This window comes from Pseudogymnoascus verrucosus (genome assembly GCF_001662655.1).
Source record: "Pseudogymnoascus verrucosus strain UAMH 10579 unplaced genomic scaffold scaffold_88, whole genome shotgun sequence".
Lineage (NCBI taxonomy): Eukaryota > Fungi > Ascomycota > Leotiomycetes > Thelebolales > Thelebolaceae > Pseudogymnoascus > Pseudogymnoascus verrucosus.
In genome coordinates, this window is record NW_017263739.1 from 545 (window position 1) to 23,862 (window position 23,318).

A 23,318-nucleotide genomic window follows, 5' to 3' on the forward strand; every position below is an offset into this window, starting at 1 on the left:
AGTGGTGGAACCTTTCTTATAATGCGGGGGGCGCCTTGCACTTCTTTGATCTGAGTGCCATGACATGACCTTTGGAAAATCAATACATTGCCAGTGGGCTGCAGATGAGGGGAACTTGCCTCGGTTCAAAGAGGGATGTGTCTATTGTCCCTGTTGGTGTGAAGCACACACGGAATTATGGATGCAGGAAAAGGGTTGCCTACTCCCAGGCACCTTTCGACACCAATCCATCTTTCACACGTCTTATTGACGTGATGTTTACTGGTGGTGATGCTATGTCCCCTTCTGAAAACACTCTCTTAGGAGCATGTTGTAGATTCCCACTCGGCGTAAAAACGCCTTGTGAAGACGCTCGATGGACACCGCCTCGGGGCTGAAGAAGACCTGCAGAAACAGAGCTGCTCAGATGAACACGATAGGTACTCCATGCAGGTGCCTTCTAAAAGCAGAGAGTATATCAAGGCCAATCCTCTCTATAAATGCTTATGTTTTTTACAATTCCTGACTTCGGTCATGTCTTGCTTCTGCTCGCGGGGTTTCTTGATAATGATGAGATGACCTCTACTGGTATCATGAACACAGTCTCTTTCTAGAACTACGCGGACGATGAATACCCTGACACCTTCGTCTCGAAGCCATGGGTGAACGATGCCTTCAACCTCGACTTTTCTTGTTCAAAGGAGGTTTCCTGCCCTCATCTTAAGGGCCTAACCAACGAATTGCCAGCAAAGCACGATTCAAAAGGCAACTGTATTCTTAACAACCCCCTATGCGTCTTTTGCAAACCTGGGTAGCTCGGCGGCCTCTTCGCTCGCATGCAACTATCTGCGATATGGCTCGGTCTCCGATGTGCCTGTGAATGGAGACTTCCTGCATTGGATGGACATACCAATCTATCAAACTAATAATCGATGACACAGCTGCCATCGGAACTGCTCAGAAAGATTACTAACTAGGAGCAAGATCCAGCTTTAAATGATATGAGACAAGGCCATCCAGTGCCGAAAGTCTCATGAAAGCCAGGGAGAACGGGGCAAGAAGCCCAGCTCTGTTTTGGAGGGCGAGGACATCTACAACTGGGGCGACGACATGCTTCTGCGGGGCTGGCGCAACCAGCAAAGAATGAGAGGCACTGTGGGCCCAACTGGACACCAAGAAGATTTGCTATGGCGCCGTGAATGCGGGGAACCCCTAAAGTGGTCCGCTACCAACTACTGCACGAGAAGAGGTGTCATTTAGAAGATGAAAAGGAGATATGCGGCGGATTCGACAGTTGACGCAATGAATTGGCAAAAGCTCACTCCTGCAAGCAGGTCTGACTGACTCCAATCGCTAGGGGTGTCAGACTGCTCCCGTAGCAAGTTACCGGCCCTGGATGGATATTGCGACAGTGGCAACACGAGCTCGACAATGGCTTGTTTGCTGATGATGTCGGTCTGGGAAAGACGGTCCTGAGTCTGACAGCTCTGCAGCTAGGCGTGGACTTGGCGCGGGCTCGGAGTAAGGGGAGAAATCACGCGACTAGCGAGGATTTCTTTGGGCTGGAGGGTCCCTACAAGCCAACACTCATTGTGTGCCCGGCATCTGCGCTCTCTGTGTGGAAAGAGATGTAGCAAAGTTCCCAGATATGTCGCTACGCCTGTGGGTAGGCTCTCCCTCTAAGGCCTCGCCTGGCGATAGGCTAATCACACTAAACAAGCTCCCGGACGCCCTTAAGGAACATGTTGGACAGTTCAAGGACAACGACCCGAGAACGGCCCTACAGATCGTTTTGACGACATATCAGACGTTCCATATTCGAACGATCTTCTTTGAGAATGCAAAGGGGAAAGGGCGGGCAGACGACGGAGTCGAGGGTAGGGATGAGGAGGATGTTAGGAACGATGGCGAGAAGTCTACACTATCGACAGAAGAGCCTAGGACCATAAGCACCAAGGCTGCTTGGGACCGTTATAGCCGACGAGTCTCATAAGCTGAAGAGCGTGTTCACTCGGACCCACCAGTCGCGCGGCTTGGAGCACAGCGCATGGTCTTAATTACGGCGACCCCAACCATTAACAAGTCTATTGATCTATACGGCATGCTCAGTCTCATTTGGAATGGCATGAGGAATGACCTGGTAGACCAGCTACCATTTAGTATGGACGATCCTAAGGAGGTGGGCGTTGGAGATTACTGCGTAGCAACCGAGGCCATGAGGTCTAAGGATTCGACTTCATTCAACTTAGAGGAACTTGTAGGCCTGGTTAAGTTTCTAAATCCGGCTGCATTCAAGCACATCGTCGCGAGCGAGCAACAGTTAGGCACTAGGACTGCGTCCTAAAGTCCCTGCGGACACTGATATGCCATATTGGCAACAGTCGCTGTTCGCACCTTCATTTTGGAGGAAAATTACGCACTCTTGGTTATCGATGCGAGCATGATTGACGTGGAAGCAAAATAAATAGCAGCTGCAGTCCTTGAGACGAGGTTCACGAAAATCTGAGAAGCCGTCCCCGCCGTGTTTCTTAGGGAAGTCGAGGACTTTGGATTTCCAACGAGGCACATCATGGTCCGTCTAAAGGGTTCCGTCAGATGGGGAGGCAGGCAACGCCTCGAAATCGGCAGACTCAAAGGCTCCGCATCACCCAGGCGTGTCTATTTACGGTTGACTTGTAGTTTCGGTAGACAGGTGTCGAAATTCACATCTATACCTCCATATTGCTGAATCAATAGTAACTTTAGATCCTATCAACACCCTCACTCCGGAACCCATGAACAATACCGGCCCGTCGTAGACCTCTCGACGAGGCTAGGATCTTGATGCCTCAATTTCACGTTCATATGTATTATCTATCTCTTTCTCCCATAACATGAGTGGGATCGTCCGCCAGCTCTACACCATCCGCTTGGATGGTATACGACTAGCAAACATACAGATGCCCACATAAAAAACTCCATGTTACTCAGGAATCGCCTAAGCGTTGCATGTTCTGTAATGAGAGCAACCATTCCACCTGGAAATGCACTAAGCATCCCCGAAGAGATGCAGTTCTGGCCAGAGGAAGTAAGCCGCTACCTTCTCTTCCTTCCCTTCTGTCTCTCCCTCTCACATGCTCTTTCTAATTTTAGCAGTGGCCGAGTTTAGCTGCAGAAACTATTAGTTACCACTATTAACAAATGCAATCACAGATTATTAACTTACCCTTGGAGCAATTCGCGTCAGTGTAGGCTCCTGGAACATAGCAGCCCCAGTTAACAGCCCAGTCCCACGTGCTGTATCGCCAGTTAGCCATTGCACCTAAGAAACTCAAATGCTCGCTGCAGCAATACTCACCAGTTACCATTGATGCACTCTCCCTCGGTGTAGCAGGTAAAGTCATGTCCAGTACCTTTCTTGAAGGTCGTCCTTATTCTGTCCAGAGCTGTACACTAATGTCAGACAGAACCGCATTACAAAGGTAAGATCACTTATTTACCATTATTCGGGACCCAGGGGTCATAGCGGCAATTCACAACAGAAGCATTAACAATCTTGCAGACTTGCTTCGAGCGAGAAACCAGCCCAGCGTTCTCGCCATCTGCGATGGCATCTGACGCAGGGAGGGGGTTGGCCAGGGCGACAACAGGGAGGAGGAATGCGAGAGCGCTCGAGAGCTTCATGATTCCAATTTTAGGCCGAATGGAACTAGGGAAAGGTTGGTATGTGCAGTAAGGTGGTGTGGTGAGGGGATCGTCGTCAGGAAATTGTCCTGCTCTTATACACCATTTTCTCAGCTCTTCCCCACACCGTTCGCTCAGCCACTCCCCACACCTTTATCTCAGCCCATCCCCACATCTCAGATCGTCCAAGGCTAACATCCATTCTTGGATAACGTGGCATACTTTGTGGCCCCTTCATGTAGGCTCATACCTGCGTAAATAGCGTAGGAGGGTTGGCGCAGCCAGTCAGGGAGGGGCGATAGCAAGACATAATGAGGCATAACGAGACATAACGGGGGAGAAATGAGATGTTCGGGGCTGTGGGCACGAGAGCTTCTGCTTGTTTCGTCCTGGAGAGCCCTGCCAAGCGTAAGCTATCGGGGGGATTTTATGCCGGGCTACTAGTTCTAGCGTTTACTTTGCCAGGTACAGTGGAACCCCATACCCACCGAACAACCTGTCTCCACTTCTGATCTGACCTCGATCCCCTCATTAGCATCATTTACATGCAAATACCAAACTGGAGGTCTAATAGCTCTAGGGTTTTGTTGCACGGGATATTTTGCTTTGCAATAAACCGGACGGGATATAATCTCCAAGGTCATGGGCTTCATAACGCCGGGCAGCATGCAGAATGCCCCTAGTTCTAAGGACATCCTAACCACGGTCTATTGGCACGATTACCATGACTACCTTCTACGGCCCTAACAGGATAGGTAGGTTGACGCCGGATTTTTATAAGCATTAACTAACATATGCACTGTCTAGATAAATCCAGGCGGGCGATTGTTTCTGCACCCGTACTACCTCCCTCTTGTTGCGCATTATAGAGATATTGCGTTCAGTGGGAACCAAGAAACCTCTGAGAGGATCTGGCGTGAAGTTGTCTGATGTGGACAGTGACTACAAGGCGTTTTGGTTTGGCCAAACCCGACGAGAACGATCCCCGGTGGAATAGTTGTTTCAATTGCTAATGGCAATATTTGTGGAATGCGGCTGAGTATCGGAGCTGATGGCAAGAGAATCTAAGCTATCAGTCGACGACTAAGCCTCGTCGGGCTGGAATGGGTGTTCAGCGAAATATCGTTCTGGGGAGCGGCACAGTTCTCTTTACATACGTTCACTGAGTCTGGTATTCGCGGATGTGCCATCCCTTTCCCTCATGTTGCTACCTATCTCGGCATCGCCCTCGTAAACGCAGGGCCGTTTGGAGTCAACACATAACTCCCGGCCACAACATGGTAGCGAAGTGGGAGAACGGGGTGGTATGTTCCTGAATCCCCGCAAAAGCATGGACTGACAAGATGGTAGTTGACCGTGTACGACCTGAGCTAGACGACAAATAAGCATCCTTATTGTAAGGATGGCAAGGTCCTTCGCCTAAGACAGATTCCAGGGTGGCCCCTGATCCGTGCAATCTGGGGTGGAGGGGGGGAGTGGCGGGAATAACGATGGCCTTTGTCGGTCTATGTCACTCCGGTGGCTCTTGGAGGAGATTATCGCGGCAATCTACTCGGACGAGGCCCTCCTCACTAGGCACTAGGCCTGGGTGACGGTCCCACTGTGAGGAAGGGCATCGTATTGGGTCCAGGCAGGCTGTGCGGCAATCCGTAGGGGACGTCACCGAAATTTTATTACTGTTAGGGAACGAGACATAAGATCTAAATCTCGAGATGCTTATCCCAAAAATAGCAGAACTCAATTTTGAAGAGTTCTCATATGTTTATGAGGAAAGGAACCTTTATTTTTGTTATCCTACAAAAGCCACTATTGCATCTCTCATGAGATCGTTCACATATCGTGGCCACTAGTCCATGGTTTTTTACTAGCAGGACAGTATATATATATGCACTCTGTGATTGATGTAGCCGGGTTAACGTCTTATCTAATGAATATTATTCTGTAATCTTCACCTCAAAAAGCTGGAGGGTGAACAACAGCTTAGCTAGCACCAAGTAGATCACCAAGACCTCTAAATATATGCCGTTGTATCTTTGAAGATAACAGTGGGAGGTTGTTAGATTCCTCGTTAGCCGAGCCCAAGTATAAATATAGGCAGCCAAGCACAGCCTGCATATATCGCTAATATGGACCTCACTTATTTACTTCAGACCTTTCGTGATTGTGGCCTGTCGTGAGTTTCCTGTTCCGTTACACTCTGCCCAAGCCCATCGGCCAAGATCTGCGGATACCTTCATAGGGCTCTATATAAACCCAGCAAGGTTGCAAAGCCGGAGCCTTGTCTGCAGCTTCTTGTTTCTCGCTGTTCCTTTTGACTATACATTCTTGAGCCTGAAGCGGTGTCCAACTGCGAATCTGTCACAGTTTTCAATCGAGAAGAACACAGCATGTCGCTTCCATCCGTGTGGCAATGGATTATTATTACCCTGGTTGGATACCTCATCTACCGACATGCCTCTGGTCGATCTGGTCGACACAACCTTCCCCCAGGTCCAAGGCCGCTTCCGATCGTAGGAAATGCTCGTGACTTCCCCCCAGCAGATGTTCCGGAGTTCCAGCATTGGCTAAAGCATAAGGACCTGTACGGCCCCATTAGCTCCGTAACTGTCCTTGGTATGACGCTCGTTGTCATCCATGATAAAAAGGTGGCCCATGATCTTCTTGAGCAAAATTCAATCAAAACCTCGGGACGGCCTACAATGGTTTTCGCAAATCAACTCTGTGGCTATGAGACCGTCATGGTCTGCAAAGAATATACCAGCACCTTTCGGCATCACCGCAAGCTGCTGCACCAGGAACTTGGCACCAAGACGTCAGCAGCACAGTTCCGTGATGTCCAAGAAATTGAAGTAAGCCGGCAGCTCGTGCGGGCGCTTAACGAGCCCGGAAAATTCCTAGAGCACTTCAAGACGTAAGTTCAGACGATCTTTGGCCGTTCCCATGCCCTAAATATGAGACTGATTGTATTGACTGTTGTACAGCACCGCTGCTGCCACCATCTTAAAAATGACCTACGGCTACACCATTGAGCCGCACAAACCTGACGTTTTGGTTGACTTGAGCGATAAAATGATGACTGAATTCTCGCTCGCCGCTGTTCCTATGGCATGGCTAGTCGACCTCATTCCTATTCTTCGGCATATACCTGAGAATTTTCCGGGTGTTAAATTTAAGAGAATAGCTCGAAAATGGAGAAGAAGCATTCGCGCAACTGCATACACCCCTTATCGGTTTGCCCAGCGTCAGATAGCTGCCAATGGTCACCAGCAGTCCTATGTGTCAAAACTTATTCGGAAATTTGGGCCTGAGGGCGAGACTGGAACTCTAAACAGCGATGATGAGGAGGCTATTGTATGGACTGCAGCAAGTCTCTACGGTGCTGCCGCAGACACTACAGTGATAACTCTAAGTGTCTTCACCCTGGCTATGGTTATGTTTCCTCACGTACAGCACAAGGCACAGGAGGAGATTGACCGTGTGGTTGGCACTGATCGCCTACCAAATTTCGGTGACCGGGACAGATTGCCGTATGTCAGCGCTATAGTTAAAGAAACCTTGAGATGGTGGCCCATTGCTCCGATGGGCTTCCCGCACGCAGTTGACGTTGACATCGAGTACAACGACCTTCATATCCCGAAGGGAGCATTACTTCTCCCGGCCGTCTGGTGGTTCCTGCACGATCCAGACGTATACTCCGATCCAGCCTCATTCGACCCAGAACGTTTCCTTAGCCCACGCAACGAGCCTACTCCAGATACGGAGGGATTTGGTTACGGGCGCAGGATATGCCCTGGTCGTTTTTTTGCGGATTCAAGCCTCTATATCAATATGGTGCAGACTTTAGCCACATTTAAAGTCGCTAAGTCGATTGGTAAGGATGGAAATGAAACTGCCATTGATGTGAAGCCGAAACCTGGAATCTTGAGCTACCCAACCGAATTTCAGTTCCAGGCCGTGCCGAGAAGTCAGAAGCACGTGGATCTAATCCGAAGAGTTGGGTTAGAGCATCCCTTTGAGGCAAGTGACGCTGGGCTTCTTGGGAGTGAGACGGATTAGGGATTCACATAGTTACAATGTGTAAACAGGAGGCTCTTGGAAAAGCATGGTCCAAGTAAAGCTATTACGTATTAAGTCACTGTACCGCATGAGAAAATGGTCTGTCTTCACATGATGATAATTTCATCGTGAAGCATGGCAAACAATTATGGCGAGGAGAACAAGTACGGGAGTTCAAAACTCCGAGCGCAAGTATTTAGCTCGGTCCGAAGAGGTCGAGACGAAACGTGGAGATCAGAGATCGTCATGCATCGTGATACAGGGGAACGGGAGACGCGCACATCTCGGGGAACATCAAAGCTTAGTATTTTTTATGGAGGAAAAGACAGGCCACGGAATTAAAAGTTCGCCGACAACCAACGGATGGTTTTTGAGATAGTATTACCATGTACCTGCGAAATAATAAACCTTACTTGCCAAAAGCAATTGCTTGGTGAGGTAATTCTCATATACAGGCAAGAATAGATTCGGTGGCCCGTGTGGTGGCGCCCAGACATGAATCTTCTGCGTGGCTGAAACAAACCACATCGCCGAGGTGGAATCATGAGTGTTTGAAGAGTTTCACGTCAACGTCGTCGCCGTTTGGGAAGGTCGATAATGAAGTGTTTATGGGATGCGGAATTGAGGCGTTCAGTGTATATATAACCACCAGGCCTGTTATTTCGCCACTTTTCCTTACCATTGCGTTTATCCTTTCGAGTTCTTTCTTTTCTAAGTTTCCATTCTTTCTCCGCCTGGTGCGAGTCCATTCCTTCGTCGTCGACTTCCATTCTTTATACAAGTCCTCCCTAGTTCGAGTCCTATCCCATTCATTTTACAGGATGTCCAGTTGTATTAAGAAAACATGCTTGTTAGCATTTCTCCTGCTCAACTGTGAGTTTTGGCACAAACCGTTCATCTATTTCAGCTATAACAGTCTCCTAATGATTTATTTCTGGTAGTATCCATCCCGGCAGTCGCGCTCCCAGCTATTTCACTTCGACAGGTCGCCCCAGGCACACAATTCATTACGGGAGCTTGCACCACCGACGCTGATTGTGCATCGGCTTGTTGTGGGTTCAGATCTGGCAAATGTGCTGGTCCGGTTGTCGCCCAGGAGCGTGATGGTGGCTGTGGTTTCGGGGATGCACAGCCCAATGATACCGCAGCGAAGGCCCTAACTGGCGGCGCACCAGTCAACAACGGAAATGCTGCTTCTGGACAAGCAGCGGCCGCCGCTGGTACCAGCGCTGCGCCAGCTGCTGGGACTCAATTCATTACTGGGGCCTGTACTAGCGATGCCGACTGCGCATCGGCCTGCTGCGGTTTCAACTCTGGCAAGTGTGCCGGTCCGGTTGTCGCTCAGGAACGTGATGGTGGCTGTGGTTTCGGGGATGCACAGCCCAATGATACCGCAGCGAAGGCCCTAACTGGCGGCGCACCAGTCAACAACGGAAATGCTGCTTCTGGACAAGCAGCGGCCGCCGCTGGTACCAGCGCTGCGCCTGCTGCTGGTAGTCAATTCATTACTGGGGCCTGTACTAGCGATGCCGACTGCGCGTCGGCCTGCTGCGGTTTCAATTCTGGGAAGTGTGCTGGCCCAGTCGTTGCCCAAGAACGTGACGGCGGCTGTGGTTTCGGGAATGCGCAGCCAAATGACACTGCTGCGAAGGCCCTCACTGGCGGTGCGTCAACCAACAACGGAAATGCTGCAGGGCAGGCGGCTGTTGCCGCTGGCACTAGCGCCGCCGCAGCTCCTGGGAGTCAATTCATCACCGGGGCCTGCAAGAGCGATGCCGATTGTGCATCAGCCTGCTGCGGTTTCAATTCCGGCAAGTGTGCTGGCCCAGTCATTGCCCAAGAACGTGACGGCGGCTGTGGTTTCGGGAATGCGCAGCCTAATGACACTGCTGCAAAAGCCTTCTTCGCTGGCCAGTAATTGGGAGAAATCAGCTGCAGGGCAGTTGGTTCAAATAGGAAGGCTTGTAATATTTGCAGTTTATAGGTGACCTTTGTCACTTGAAGCTTGTTGTAGAATAGTTGATTGTCAAATATATTTACCCAAAGGGCAAAGAATTGATGGATTATTGAGTGCCAAATGGTATCATTTTATCGCCCTAGAACAAGATAGGCGAAGCCCAAGAGACCACGGTAGTTCATGATATATTCGCGCTCTCTCTCATCTAGCCGTTCTCTTATTTCTTGAGCTTTTGGGGAGTTTGGATTCTCAATTATCCACTGCCGTAGTCCAGCTCGGTGACTAGACTCGAAGTTGTCCCACTCCCTCTGATCCGCTGTTGTCAGATTTAGAATCTCCCAACCCGTCTCTCGGCACATTGCAACAAGATCTATGAGCATAGGAATGTCATCTCCATGTATCTCTTGTGCAATATCTGTCGGTTGACGCTCCCAGAAAGTGTCTCCGATGAGAACCCTGCCCTTGGGCACAATCTCTGCAAGCCGCTGGAGCATAGCTCGACTGCCCCCAAAAATATGAGACGATCCAATGCAGATGGCACGGTCTCTTGTATCTCGCCAATCTGCAGCAGATTGACAGGCAAATTTAACACTTACACCTTTTTCCCTTGCCGCTCGGAGCCCCCGATCGATGGCCAGGGGGTCGGTATCAACGCCTATTCCTTTTGCCCCTGTCCTTACTATTGCTCGTAACAGCAATTCTCCCCACCCACATCCAAGATCAACAATGCTAGTTGTGGCAGAAAACCTCATTTGTTCGAGTAATTCGTTGGAGTGTGGCTCCCCGAGTGGTGAGTTCCATACCATAGATGCATATTTAGCTTGAGAAATGGTTTCCTCCATAATGTATTGTACGTTGCTTGCGTATTACCTTCACTAAGGATTCTATTTAATCAATTAATTTGTGGTTATCATTACGGACTGTTTAAATATAAAAAAATATGTCATGGTGAAGACGTATGAGTCATGGACAACTATAGCATCAGTATCATTACACCAAGCGCCTGCCTAATCAAGCAAGGGTGTATATGCATGCACAGCCCGCTCCGATTAAAACTTCAAATGCGAGTATGTAAAACCTTAATGTAACAATTAGAATTATACATCCTTACATCCCTACAATAACTCGACTTTCTCGGGGTAGCGTAGGGTACAGCTAACTGAAATTACGTATGGCAATGGTTTCCCCCCCCCAAGCCCCTTCGGTTTTGGAAAGGGGATGCTCCACGAAAAGAGCCAGCGACAATTCTGGCGCCAAGGCAGAAAACTATGGAGCAGACACAGTCCTTACATTTCACAAAGCCTCGCCATATCCGCCCTTTGCAGTTAGAGCCTCTCAGTGAATGATATAGGGGTGCCACGCATGGTGAAAATTTGAATTTGAAATTGCAGGAGCGGTAAGTTGATGACTGAGTAATCTACCATAATTGTACAAATATATCGCTGCCTTGGGTGTATGTTGTTGTTGTAATTTCGTCCAAAGCACTTTAATAATAGTCCAAGGATACCTACCCTATTTCTCCAAGAGCTCTGTCCGCCCTTATTCGCTCTCGCGTCATCTCTTTTTTTACCCGCATCGCCTCATCAAGACTGATTTGCCAGTGATTTTCTGTTCCCATAACATACGCTTCCGCCTCCTGTTGTTCTCCATCTTATTGGGCTGAGTCTCTAGCCCAGTCGTACCACTGTGGAGGTACATTTCTTGTTGAGCACAGGCGGTAGTGAGGGTCAACAAGCGATAACACTATGAACCGACGGAGCCAGGGAATCGTCACATCTACCAGAGTAAATGGTTCTACACGATATTGTAGCGTATTGGACCATGTGATGAGACGTCCTTGCGCCTCTGAAATATACCCGATCTCCTCCACAGGTGGTGCACCGTCGAAAGCTCTCTCGCCAAAACTAAGCATTGATGCTAATTTGATTTCGTACTCATTATAGGAACGACCGCTAGTTCGATCATAGTGGTAGCCCAGTTCATCCAAGTGTGCTCTTTGATGAAAGGATATCTTGCTGTCCGTCACATTCTCGATACTCGGGGTCCCATGTCAGACCAAAGGCTCTAATCCGTATCGGCCAGCGACCCTTCTCTCCTTTAACGAGACATTCGTTCTACGGCTTAATTGCTGCTGAAATGAGCTTCTCAATGCCGCCATACAGAGCTTTGTAACAAACAGAATGCAAGCTATTAATGTATGATGTGATGTGCACATCTATGCCCGACTCTTTGAATTGGACCTCGCAAGGAAGCATCTGGAAATTGGCTAATCAGGGAAAATACCCGATATCCTCCATACTGTGGTTATTAGATGCACCCTAGCAGCGTTGTTCTATATTTGCCTAGACCGTAAGTGAATCTTTCCGCTTATCTGGTTGCAGCGGAGAAGGTTGTCCGCTCCCATATGATTCGAAGCAGTTGAGCAAGTCTACTTGGCCGCCACCCATAGACACCAAGGTCTTACCGTAGATCAAGGGGGGAACCCTAGGATCAACAAGTTCAAGTAGTGCTTGGCTTGGATTATAGTACTGGCGAGCCTTCCGTTTTTCAAGCAGACGCGCAGCGCCATCTTTGAGCGTGGTACGCAGAGATTCAGAAATAATAATATCTGATTTGCAAGCCGCCGATCTAGCGTCTATAAGGCGAACAACTTGACCTTCTTCGAACGAGGACGCTTTATCACGAAAGACTCTGTAAAATTTATCCTTTTGATTTCCCATTCGCTCTTTAATGTGCTGCATGTTTCTTATGCGGATTGAATGACTTCTCGTTCGTACGCTTCGTTCACTCTGATGGGCCGCTCATCGAGAGAATGTCTACTTCGAGATATTGTTCTAAGCGAAAGATGTGGTGTGAAAGCATTTCGAGCTGCCGCTCAGGTAATGGTTCGTTTTAAACGTGGATCTGGTATCGGTGTATATAGTACAGCATTTAAGATAGGTCCTCATAACACCCAGTCGTAAGATACCACAGCCCCCATGACTTTTAACACACAACGCCCGCTGAAGGATATGCAACCACCGACTCGTTATGGCCCACAAACAAACGCCTCGAAAATAATGCCCGTTTTTTGTAGTGTACCACCTCTACCCACCCCCCGAAACTCTGCCCCCGTGGAACCCTCTCTTTGGCATCGGCTTCTGGTCCCAGCTCATCCGCGTAACCCTATCCCTCTCCATTCCCCCCTCTCGCTCCACCGACTCCTCCTCGAGCCGGAACTCGGTTGTCTTCACCACATGGTCTCCCAGCTCCATCTGGCTGGACTCACTACCAACCTCGCTGTTCTTGCGCCCTCTCCTTGGCTGCTGGTCGCTGTTGCTATTCAGCGGGAATCCCCGCGACCCCTTGGAGCCGATCGTCGGGAACACCGACCCCGAGGCGCCTGACGTGCCGTCCCGGTTACGGCCCATGAAGTATCCATAAATTGAGCGCGAGAGAGAAAGGTTCGCAGCAATAATGCCGAGGTGCAGCTCGGTGTTTCCATAGATTGCGGCCATACAGTACGCGTAGGTGAGATCTGAGGTTGTGGTTCCAAGCGAGGAGGCGCGCACGATGGCTGTGGCGGTTGCAATGAGACCAAGGGACATGAGGCCACAGACGGCAATCTTGAGGGATCGTTTCATTTGGACCTTCCACAGTACAACGATTGGAAGAAGCGTGCAGATAAGATCGGTGACAACAGAATAGCCTGGCGGGAGCGTTAGTGGGGAATGGGGGGTAGGAGCTCGGTGTGTGACTGACCAACTTGGAGGTAGATGGAGTAAATGCGGACTTTGGTGTCCCAGCACTTTCCGGGCACATCTGGATGCCAGTACTTCTCAACAGGGGAGCATTCTGCCAGCAGAACAAGGACGCACTCCATATTCGTTAAGATGAGGCCCGCCATCATGATATACAGGCACCAGTTCAGCACAGGCGTGTTCTTGATTCGTAAGATGAGAATGCAGATAGAACACTTGAGTAGGCCGATGTTGAGGAAGAGAAAAATCTGGGTCATCCATGTCAGGAAGTTGACGTATTGGTAGTCCTCGTCTGATATGTACACTCGATGCCGCCCATTGCCGTGGTACACCGAGACGATCTGGATGATGGTTCGCCCGATGGCGAGGAGGCAGCACACGCCGATCGTATAGTCATCCTGTGGTCAATCTTGTCAGAAATGGGATCTCGCGCGTGTAAGGAGGCGTGGGAGGGACGCACCCAGCCGATCAGGCCGCGCATGTATCGCGCCCATAGGCGTAGTACTGTCGTAGTGATGGTGAAGAAGATCAGAACGGATGTCAATATGAGAAGGACGGTTCCCATATTCTTGTCCTCGGGGAGAGGCATAGGGCCGCCAGAGGACGCCATGATGATAGACTAGATGACTAGATGTGAGACTATACTCTGCTATACACGACTATATCGCGTAAGGTGCAGTCCGGTCCCTTATCAGTCCCTGGGCAATGGTTGGCAGAACCCTACCCGTCATACAAGTGACATTGGAAATAGCGCACGGCCGTACCTACTTTCTTTCATGTCGAGGGTTCTTCATGTGGCGTGTGGCGTTGTGAGACCGTGTTTGGGTTTTATTTATGATGAACCATACTTCATTGCCGATCAGCAGGCAAACCTTCCATTACTGGCATTGGATTGAGTGAAATGGTACGGCGATTAAGGCTGGGCCGGGGACGTTATCCGGTCAACCGCAAGAACCATGACAAGTACTGAAAATCTCGCCAGAAACGGAAGCTGGGGGAGTCCATTAAGCTTAGCCGTACGTAATGGAGCAGGACGGCTGGTAGCTTCACATAGCCCACACGGCGCTTCCCGTCGAATTGAAATTGGATAGCGGCAACGCTGATACCTGGCAGCCGGCAAGCCCCATCCACGCTGGTGGAGAAAGTTCAACATACACCCACCAAATGTGTTAAACCCAACCCTAAGTATGCAGCCGCTCAGTGCGGTGAAGGACACCCGGCCTCTTAATACATGGTCCATCGGGTATAGTAATCATTTAACCTACCCTTCTAATACGCTCTCCTGAAAGCGTCTGTACCAGGCGTAACGAGCGTGCCGCCATCTGTCAATTGTCGGCATTCAAGGGTTGGTTGCTTACCCACACACCCTCCCATGCTCATCCCCACGCTCATTTCTGCAGAAGTGTCAGCATCATAATATGTGTAAATGCAGGAGTGTTGTTCTGTGCAGTGCCTGCATGTAATCCTACAACACCAGGGTTGTTAAAGTTGGAGATGTTACAGTTGAGGCTTGGCCTGGCAGTTGCAGCTTCCCATGTTGCCGGTCAAGTAGCACTAGTCATGTCATTCCCCTAACCGATTCGTGGGGTAGGGATAAGAGGACGCCAAGGCACTGTGGGCCCGCCACTACACCAATAAACTTCTATAAAGTCGAAACCTGGCACGGATCACATCCACCGTATTCGTCGTATTACCCTATTTTACCAACTACGGCTTGGATTTTGCATTTTGCCGCTATTGTCAATTCTTGTCCATCGAACGTCCAGACTTCTTCTTCTCATTAGTGAGAACTAGTGCTGCTTGGCCACTGTTTACTCTGGATGTACTAACCCCTAGGGTAACCCATAAAGGATGGTGAATAAGGTTCACGGCTAGACGTTGCGCCCTGGGCCTGTCATAACTCCCCGTGCCCCACTCTCTTCCGTCAGGCTTAGAACTTCAACACATCTACCTTACGTATGTACTACCACCATACGTACTGTAGAGTACCATGTCTAGCACAAACGAGACGGTGCTACAGTTAGCGGTACAGCAGCACAGTACTGTAGATCATTGCAGCCTCTGCCCACCGGCGCATATCTTAAGAGTACTCCATATCCCTAACCCTGGATATACCAACCCTGCTAACCCTTACCAATACATACTACTCTGTGGTGGTCTAAACACCCTGCCCCACACAGACCCGGGATATTGCTCACTTTATGGTCAAATAGGCTATACTCAACTAGCTCCCCTGTGTCGTCGCAATGGCTTATGGAGTGCTCTTTCCACCGTCCTCTCAAACAAAGTCTCACAGAAGCCACGCCCAAAGCCACACGTCAATGGTTTGAGACTTGATCTACACCCATCATTCCCTTCGTGTCCCAGCAGCTGAGACCTCTCGTCCCAATCACAGCTCCGCCCAAATCAGATGGCGAGACTCAATCGCGCGGCCTTCACTCACCTGCTGGCCGTGCTCCTACAGATTCTCCCCGTCACCGCTGTCCCTCCTACCGCTGCTCACGCCTGTACCAGCGGCCTCAAAAGCTATGACTTTGTACGCAGATCCCTACCCCATAGCTGAACTTCAACTGAACCTCGTAGATCATTGTAGGCGGCGGTACAGCTGGCCTCGCAGTTGCAACTCGCCTCAGCCAGAGGCTGCCTAGCTCCTGTGTCCTCGTCATTGAGGCAGGCCAGGATGGGCGAACCGAGCCTGGAATTATTATTCCGGGCAAGAAGGGCTCGACCATTGGCACCAAGTATGACTGGAACCTTACCACCGTCGTCCAGCCCGACGCCAATGGTCGCGTCATTGGCATGACTCGCGGCAAGGTCCTGGGCGGCTCTTCGGCGTTGAACCTGATGACCTGGGATCGTGGCAGCATCAAGGACTATGATGCTTGGGAGGAGCTGGGAAACCCAGGGTGGAACTGGAAGACTATCCAGGCAGCAATGCTCAAGGTCGAGAACTTCGTACCCTCGCCAGAGTATGTCGGCGCCGGAGTCGGAAAAGGAGGTCTTGTCCAGACTCTCATGAACCGCATCCTGCCAACGCACCAGCTAACCTTTATCCCGACCTTAAATGGCCTCGGCGTGAAGGAGAACTTGGCCTCGCTTGGTGGACACCTCCTCGGAGTCATGAGACAACCCACAAATATCCGCCTGAAAGACTACACGCGCTCATACAGCACGTCTTACCTCGACGCCGCGGGCAAGAACCTTGTCCTACTCCTTAACACACGCGTCTCCAAAGTCAATTTTGCTGGCACAACTGCCTCCGGCGTCACTCTTGAAGATGGCACCGTCATCTCCGCCGCCAAAGAAGTCATTCTCTCCGCCGGCTCCTTTCAATCCCCCGGCCTCCTCGAGCTCTCCGGAATTGGCAGCCGCGCTGTCCTCGCCGCCGCCGGGGTTACAAAGGTCATCTCCGACCTCCCTGGCGTCGGAGAGAATCTCCAAGACCATACTCGCATTCAGTCTTCATACAAACTCCTCCCCAACTTCCTCTCTTTCGATCGCCTACGCATCAATGCCACCTATGCCGCACTTCAGCTCGCGCTGTACAATTCCAACCTAGTCTCCGCCTACGATTACACCGGCAGCGGCTATGCGTACCTCAACTGGTCTCAGGTCTCCACCTCTACCAATGCCGACCTCCTCGCCCTCGCGCGCAAGTCCGCAGACCTCTCCAACCCAATTGATGCCAAGAAACTCTCCTTCCTCTCCGATCCCAAGCTCACACCCCTGATGTCGCAGCTCGAAATCATCTTCTCCGATGGCTACACCGGCGTCAAGGGATACCCTGCCGCCGATGCCCCCTTGTTCGGATCGGAGTTCTTCTCGCTCCTCGCTGTCTCCGTTCACCCCTTCGGCCGCGGCTCAGTACACGTGAAATCGACAAACATCAACACGCCGCCCACTATCGACCCCAAGTACCTCCATACCCCATACGATCTCCACTCCATGGTCGTTGCTGCAAAGTTCATGCGCACCATCGCCACCACAGCACCTATGTCCTCGATTTGGACTACTGAGTACGAACCTGGAAGTGCAGTAGCCACGGATGCAGATTGGGAGGCCTATGCCCGCGCTAACACGCTGAGTATTTACCACCCAGTTGGCACCTGCGCGATGCTTCCTCGTAAGGATGGGGGCGTTGTGGACTCGAAGTTGAAGGTTTATGGCGTGAATCATCTGAGAGTCGTTGATGCGAGTATTATTCCGATTATTCCGGGGGCGCATATCCAGACGGCCGTTTATGGAGTTGCGGAGATGGCAGCGGATATTATTGTTGCTGCGTGGAAATAGAAGATGGTTAATGAGTTGTTACGGAAGGAGGGAGGGGGAGGATGTAGATACTTTACTTCACTGTTGGGGAGCGTAGATTCGACGCGCATTTGAGATAGTTAAATGCCATTCCTGTTAGGTTTTGGCAATATTATAGATATTATTACAGTTATCTTGCTTTTAAAGTCAACGAGATATATATTTTTCGCTACAAATCATCTTTAAGGTGTCTACAATATACCTTCTAACGCATTTTACATATTTCATAAAGAAGACGGCCGAAGACGGGTGTCATTGAACGGACCTCTTAAAGGTTTGAAGAGTTGGCTCGTAGCAATTTTCTAATAACAAGGCCAACTATGCGAATAGTGCGCATGGCTCATGGCAGAGCTTGCTGCATTTTGAATGGTTGCAGCTAACTTCGCATGGTTCTGTGCAAAGAGGGCAGGGCATATCGCCATGACATGGGGCTTCACAGCTATGACTGCACGTCGTGTATGGTCTTCCACATTGAGTATTACAAACTCCATGTATCATCTCAGCGATTAAACTGTCAATCCTAGTGCTGCAATCTTTGCAAGGATGAGTAAGTACAGTTGTGCCCACAAGTCAGCGCTGCTCCACATGTTGCCAAACATGGGTAATCGACATTTAATGGCAGTTCATAACAACGGACCCGGATTTGATGTTTACAATGCTTCGTATCTTGTTCCATGCAGACCTGGCACTGAACTTTTCCCCGTATCTGTGCCTCATGATATTTCAGTTGGCCGGCGATGTGTCCACATGGTAATGGAATATTGTATACTGCAACTTGGCTTTGTTGCTCGCATGGGTCTCCGCAAACTCTCGGACACTCATGCTCACAGCCATTCTTTGTCCTTGGGCAGCCTTGGGCAGCGTTCCTTGTCTTGTTCTTTCAAAGTATAGTATTCCGTTTGCAGTGGTTATTCACATCCATACGCTTGCATGTTAATAGCAAATTAAGAAATTCCTTGTCATGTTCTTTTAAAGTATAGGTTTCCGTTTGCAGTGGTGAACGATGCTAGTCAAAGGAGTTGCGTTCTTTGACGAAATAAGGAATGGAAACAAGCCTATGCCAAACGCATTTACACTACCTGTTGGTTGATTTAGCCCTTTCACCCTTTTAATATGATACTAGCAATGAAATGGCTGCGTTTTGTCCTCTAGGAAGCTCAATTTGCAACGATATATTAATAGGGAATCCGCACGTCAGATGCAAGAGTTTTCCTCGTTACCCATTGGCATCCATACGCAGCAAAGTTGTCTATGCTATCCTGTGGATTGACATCTCGCTCACTAGGGTATCATATCATACAACAGAGCCAAATCACAAGGCAAACGTCACGCAGGTCTGTTCATATTTGGTAGTGTATCAATCTTATTAATAGTGGCAGTGGCTATGGCATCCAGGCCTTTAGTGAGATCCTTTATTTACCACCGCATATTTCCGACCACTCATAAATGCAAATCCTGCCAGGCATCCACACTAACGATTTATTCTTGTTGGTCGTGATGCAGCCCCGCCTTGCCTAATTCCTACCTCTATAATTTCTCTTGGTCCCCTCATTATTTATCATTGTCAAAACAGCTACTCCAAAGCTTTGCGTTCGTAATCTTGACGAAGCAATGGAGGACTCTCCACCTCCATACTCGGGACCATACCCGGCACCATACCCGGCACCAAACGCCCAGGCACATGTCCAACATGTTGACTCCGTAGTGCTCCATATCCAAACGGTCAAGCATTCACTAATCCATCTTGAAGATTCCATTTTCAGATCCAGATCTGGAAACATTCTCTCATCCTCACGTATTGCTTATAAGCGTTATCAAATCAGTCGATGGCTTGGGCGCGACGGTGATTCATTACTGGACAGCCCGCTCACCCACGACTTCTATCACCATCTACTCCAAGCTTGGCCTCAATAGCTTCCAACATGTCCGGGACTTTCGGGAATTGGGTACATTTACGCTGCCTACGGGAATCGAACCTTCCAATGTCCACCAGTGTCTAACATCTCTAATCACTGAATCTCCAACAATATCTTCAGACCCAGAAATCATTCCGCATATCGTGGCACAGCTTTCGTCTCGTTCGCAAAATGATGGCCTATCGGTCCAGCTGTTTTCTATCCCCGTGTTTAATAACAGTGCAGAAGAGTTGTTAATTGGTGGTCCTATCCCCTTGTGGAAATGAGCAAAACCTACAAGTTTATACGGACGGAAGACAGGATTCTGGGAGGTAGAGCTGGGGAAGGCAATTGAAGATGGTGAATGGATGGCGGGAAAAGAGTTGCAAATACTAGTGAAGGGGGTCCCTGATGAAAACGCAGAGGACCTGAAGAAGGACAGGATGAAGTTCGGAATCCTAAAACCAACGGGGCAAACAAATAATGATTGAGGCGGAAATTAATGGTATTGATTTTCTGTTTGCCGTTTTACCGAAGCCAATAACATGGTCGGCTCACTATTTGGATCAAAAAAACTTGGGAGGATGTAACGAGAAACTCCAAACAATTTAGCCATCCACCATTTTATTTTGTAAATATGAATTAATTCCTAAGCTATAAATATCTACCTAATCTGCAAGCCATCCGCTACCATCCCTCCCGAAATTGGCCAAAAACTTCCATCAAGGGGAACATTAGATGCTTCCCGTATTCTCCTTCCATCACGTCACTACACTCTCCTGGATTCTATTTCCTCCGCTGGATATCATGAAAAAAAAAGCACACGCACACACCACCCTCGCAAAACGAGTGACTACGCTTCGAAATAAACGCCCCCAAACCAACCAAACGGGTCACCAACGCCAGTCCGCATTCACCAAGGACGACCCCACAAGCCTAATACGGCGAATTCACAACGTCGTCGCGGCCGAGCTTGTATCTCCCGCTCCCAGGAACCTGGATCCTGCCACTGCTTCTCCTCGAGTCTCTCACGGGCGTCATCATAATGCTCTCCCGCGTCGGCTTCTTGAACTGTCCCTTCGCGACCATGTTCACCTCGTTGGGCAGTGCCACAATCACATTCTTGTCGCTTCCATAGCGGAAGTTGTCGGCCTTGACCTCCTCCGCGTAGCGCTTGATCGTGTACGGATCCTTGCGTCCAGCAAGCACCTTCTTCATGTTCCAGGTGACGATGAATGGTCCCGTGGCGCTGATGATAGATGTCTCGGTTATGCCTTCACCCGTGTTGAACTTGGCAGGTGTGAAGGACAGCGGCGCACCAGTTTCGTGCTGGAACTGCGCAACATGGTTGGGGGTTAGGCCAAGACGGCGTGGTTGTGGCTTGGAGTCCTTTCCGAATGCCTTCTCGAAACCCAGCTTGCCCTCGTTCTTGCCTTCTTTCTGGAGCGCGTCAACGAGGAGGAGGTATGTACGACAGGTCGCGAGGATCCAGCGGCCGTCGGCGGAGACGTCGAGTCCGATGATGGGCTCACCGAGGGCGGGGATGTGGGTCTTGGCGTTGATACCAAGGCGGTCGAACATGCGGATATCACCCTTATTGGATGCAACAGCGATGTATCCCTTCTCGGTCGTGGCCGCAGCGGAGAAGTCATTCTTCGACACGTACTGCTTCAGCGAGTCGTCGACAAGTTTTGAGCCTGCCAGGCGAGGATCGATGCGGTACAGGGCATTCTTCGACAGTCCAAGGAAGGTTTGTTGGCCGGTCATCTGAGCAAATTTGTTTTCCGGAGCGAAAGTGTTGACTGGGATGTCGTCGTGCACCTTCCACTCGTCGACAATTTTGCCGTACTCCAGATCCATGCGGTAAAGAGAGTTGGGATCGGAGTCGTTTTGGAGAATCATGCTCGTATCCTCAGAGTGCAGCATAACCTTCTTCGGGCTGAAAAGTTTGCCCTTGGGCGTCTGGACCTTTGAGATGTTCGTTGAGAATTCAAGGTGGTTGTTAGGAGTGTGCTTGAAAACACCAATCTTCGATCCGCGAACGACGAACGAGCGATCGTGCTTATAACCGACAGCAAGCTGGGAGTTGACATTTCCATCCTTCTCATGGGTTTCGACGTCATCATTCTCCTCATCACTGTCGTAATGCTCGCTCTGCTGTCCGTCAGAGACATCCTCTTCGTCTTCTTCCACAGGTGTTCCTTCTTCTTCTTCTTCCTCTTCTTCGACCTCATCCTGCGCATCAGTCATCTCCAAATCCTGGAAAGCACTTGTAATGTATTCCTGATCCTGCTCCTTTTGCCTGTTCCACTTCAACTCATTCAGCTGCTCCCAAAGGGCTTGCATCAGTCCCTCCTGGAACCTTGTAATAGTTTCGGTGTTCTTAAATCGGAGAAGCCATGAGTATGCAGATCCATCCTCGGTGAAATGATTGAAAATGAACGACAAATACTCAAAATTGAAAACAGGGTTGATATCGGCAACGACTGGCTGGCCCAACCAGGTTTTGTCTTTTCCGGTGATCTCAAGCCAGTAATCCCACTGACCAACCTCTGAAACGATTGCCGTAACTTCGTCATCTTGCAGTATAAATGAGCCCGAAGTGAAGTCGAAAAGATGAAGCTCGGCTCCTTCCTTGGCAAGGACCTCGAGTGCAACCCTCTGCTGCGTCGCTTGCGGTGCCTGAGTAGGCACTGGAGTTTGAGGAGCCTGAGCCAAGGGCGACATCTTCCGTTGCTTCACAGGCGTCTGGTCACGCTTTGCTGCCACATTTGCGTTCGCTCTGGGCACAGATGGAGGAGGCATGCTGTTATCCAAGCTGAGTTCTTGGGGAGCGTGAATAGGGCTAGCGCTCGGAATAGCCTGTTCCTCAAAGTAAAAGCTGTCCAGGTCTTCCTCGGTTGCCTGGGTATGGTTCCTCCTCCACTTGCGCTCGTACTGGCACTGGCGGGCGATAAGCTCGAACTGCTCAACCAGATCCGCACCAACGGAGTGATCACAGACGAACTCGTAGAGGTCCCCCGTATCGCCCGAGAGGTCGCGCCACGCCAGGACGTGCTCTTCCCCGTCACGGATCTCGGTGCGGAAGTGCAGCCCCTCATCCAAGAGGAAGGTCTTCTCGTCACGCTCAGCTGATAAGGCGCTATCCTCCTCGTCGTCAGCGTCCTCGTCTCCTAGCTCCTCCTCGCCCTCCTCGTAGGCGCGCTGGATAACGAGCTGGTATTGGAACTCCTGTCCCGTCTTGCGAATGCGAGCGGCGGCGTCCTTGAAGATGAGTTCGGAGTAGCCCTTGGGTGACAGCGGGCGGACGAGGTAAAGTTGGCCCTGCGGAAGCTCTATTATAGATTCCTTTGAAGTATCGCCGAAGATCAACTTCCCAACTGTAGGATAAGTTAGTTTGTGGAGCTGGAGGCTGGTGCGAACGTGCGCTCAAAACAAGAAATTTAGGCAAAGGAGGGGCATGGTGGTGGGGTCAAGATCAACGTACCATTCCGAAGTACAAACATTCTGACAAAGAATGGGCGCAAGAAGCTGAAAGTTCTGGGTGTGAATATGGAGTCTCCTCAGAACAAATATTTGCCAATCTCTTGCCAAAGGCTACGACAAATGTGTTGTATTTTCTGCGTTTGCGCGCCAGGGACAATATTTAGAGTTGGGGAAAGGAACAAACAGGCGTCATTCTTTATGTTTGTGGCTGATCACCTAGTAACGAGTAGCTTT

General features: G+C 50.0%; 9 protein-coding genes across 9 annotated transcripts; 5 read left to right on the plus strand and 4 right to left on the minus strand.

Annotated features, from left to right (window-relative positions):
• The first annotated feature begins 1,529 nt into the window (after positions 1–1,529).
• VE01_10603 (uncharacterized protein) lies at positions 1,530–2,674 on the plus strand. Its single transcript, XM_018279997.2, has 2 exons — positions 1,530–1,949; positions 2,004–2,674. The coding sequence occupies exons 1-2, from the start codon at positions 1,628–1,630 to the stop codon at positions 2,321–2,323; spliced, it is 642 nt and encodes a 213-aa protein (XP_018125141.1). The 5' UTR covers positions 1,530–1,627; the 3' UTR covers positions 2,324–2,674.
• A 17-nt stretch (positions 2,675–2,691) lies between these two features.
• VE01_10604 (uncharacterized protein) lies at positions 2,692–3,642 on the minus strand (the record flags this gene model as incomplete). The annotated part of the gene is made up of 4 exons (XM_018279998.2): positions 2,692–3,127; positions 3,185–3,255; positions 3,317–3,404; positions 3,459–3,642. 4 exons carry the CDS (start codon positions 3,640–3,642, stop codon positions 3,108–3,110), a joined length of 363 nt encoding a protein of 120 aa, XP_018125144.1. The 3' UTR covers positions 2,692–3,107.
• Positions 3,643–5,774: 2,132 nt separating this feature from the next.
• Positions 5,775–8,309, plus strand: VE01_10605 (uncharacterized protein). The gene is made up of 2 exons (XM_018279999.2): positions 5,775–6,553; positions 6,624–8,309. Exons 1-2 carry the CDS (start codon positions 6,030–6,032, stop codon positions 7,696–7,698), a joined length of 1,599 nt encoding a protein of 532 aa, XP_018125145.1. The 5' UTR covers positions 5,775–6,029; the 3' UTR covers positions 7,699–8,309.
• Positions 8,310–8,332: 23 nt separating this feature from the next.
• Positions 8,333–9,726, plus strand: VE01_10606 (uncharacterized protein). The gene is made up of 2 exons (XM_018280000.2): positions 8,333–8,571; positions 8,640–9,726. The coding sequence occupies exons 1-2, from the start codon at positions 8,520–8,522 to the stop codon at positions 9,614–9,616; spliced, it is 1,029 nt and encodes a 342-aa protein (XP_018125142.1). The 5' UTR covers positions 8,333–8,519; the 3' UTR covers positions 9,617–9,726.
• A 60-nt stretch (positions 9,727–9,786) lies between these two features.
• Positions 9,787–10,149, minus strand: VE01_10607 (uncharacterized protein; the record flags this gene model as incomplete). The annotated part of the gene is made up of 1 exon (XM_018280001.1): positions 9,787–10,149. One exon carries the CDS (start codon positions 10,147–10,149, stop codon positions 9,787–9,789), a length of 363 nt encoding a protein of 120 aa, XP_018125143.1.
• A 2,567-nt stretch (positions 10,150–12,716) lies between these two features.
• On the minus strand, positions 12,717–15,108 carry VE01_10608 (uncharacterized protein). Its single transcript, XM_018280002.2, has 3 exons — positions 13,856–15,108; positions 13,397–13,793; positions 12,717–13,343 (listed from the first exon to the last, which is right to left on the minus strand). The coding sequence occupies exons 1-3, from the start codon at positions 14,003–14,005 to the stop codon at positions 12,742–12,744; spliced, it is 1,149 nt and encodes a 382-aa protein (XP_018125146.1). The 5' UTR covers positions 14,006–15,108; the 3' UTR covers positions 12,717–12,741.
• Positions 15,109–15,345: 237 nt separating this feature from the next.
• VE01_10609 (uncharacterized protein) lies at positions 15,346–17,781 on the plus strand. The gene is made up of 2 exons (XM_018280003.2): positions 15,346–15,931; positions 15,979–17,781. The coding sequence occupies exons 1-2, from the start codon at positions 15,806–15,808 to the stop codon at positions 17,683–17,685; spliced, it is 1,833 nt and encodes a 610-aa protein (XP_018125147.1). The 5' UTR covers positions 15,346–15,805; the 3' UTR covers positions 17,686–17,781.
• Positions 17,782–19,207: 1,426 nt separating this feature from the next.
• VE01_10610 (uncharacterized protein) lies at positions 19,208–20,252 on the plus strand. Its single transcript, XM_018280004.2, has 2 exons — positions 19,208–19,404; positions 19,454–20,252. Exons 1-2 carry the CDS (start codon positions 19,315–19,317, stop codon positions 19,883–19,885), a joined length of 522 nt encoding a protein of 173 aa, XP_018125136.1. The 5' UTR covers positions 19,208–19,314; the 3' UTR covers positions 19,886–20,252.
• VE01_10611 (uncharacterized protein) lies at positions 20,216–23,289 on the minus strand. Its single transcript, XM_018280005.2, has 2 exons — positions 23,086–23,289; positions 20,216–22,978 (listed from the first exon to the last, which is right to left on the minus strand). The coding sequence occupies exons 1-2, from the start codon at positions 23,102–23,104 to the stop codon at positions 20,535–20,537; spliced, it is 2,463 nt and encodes an 820-aa protein (XP_018125135.1). The 5' UTR covers positions 23,105–23,289; the 3' UTR covers positions 20,216–20,534.
• Positions 23,290–23,318: the final 29 nt, after the last annotated feature.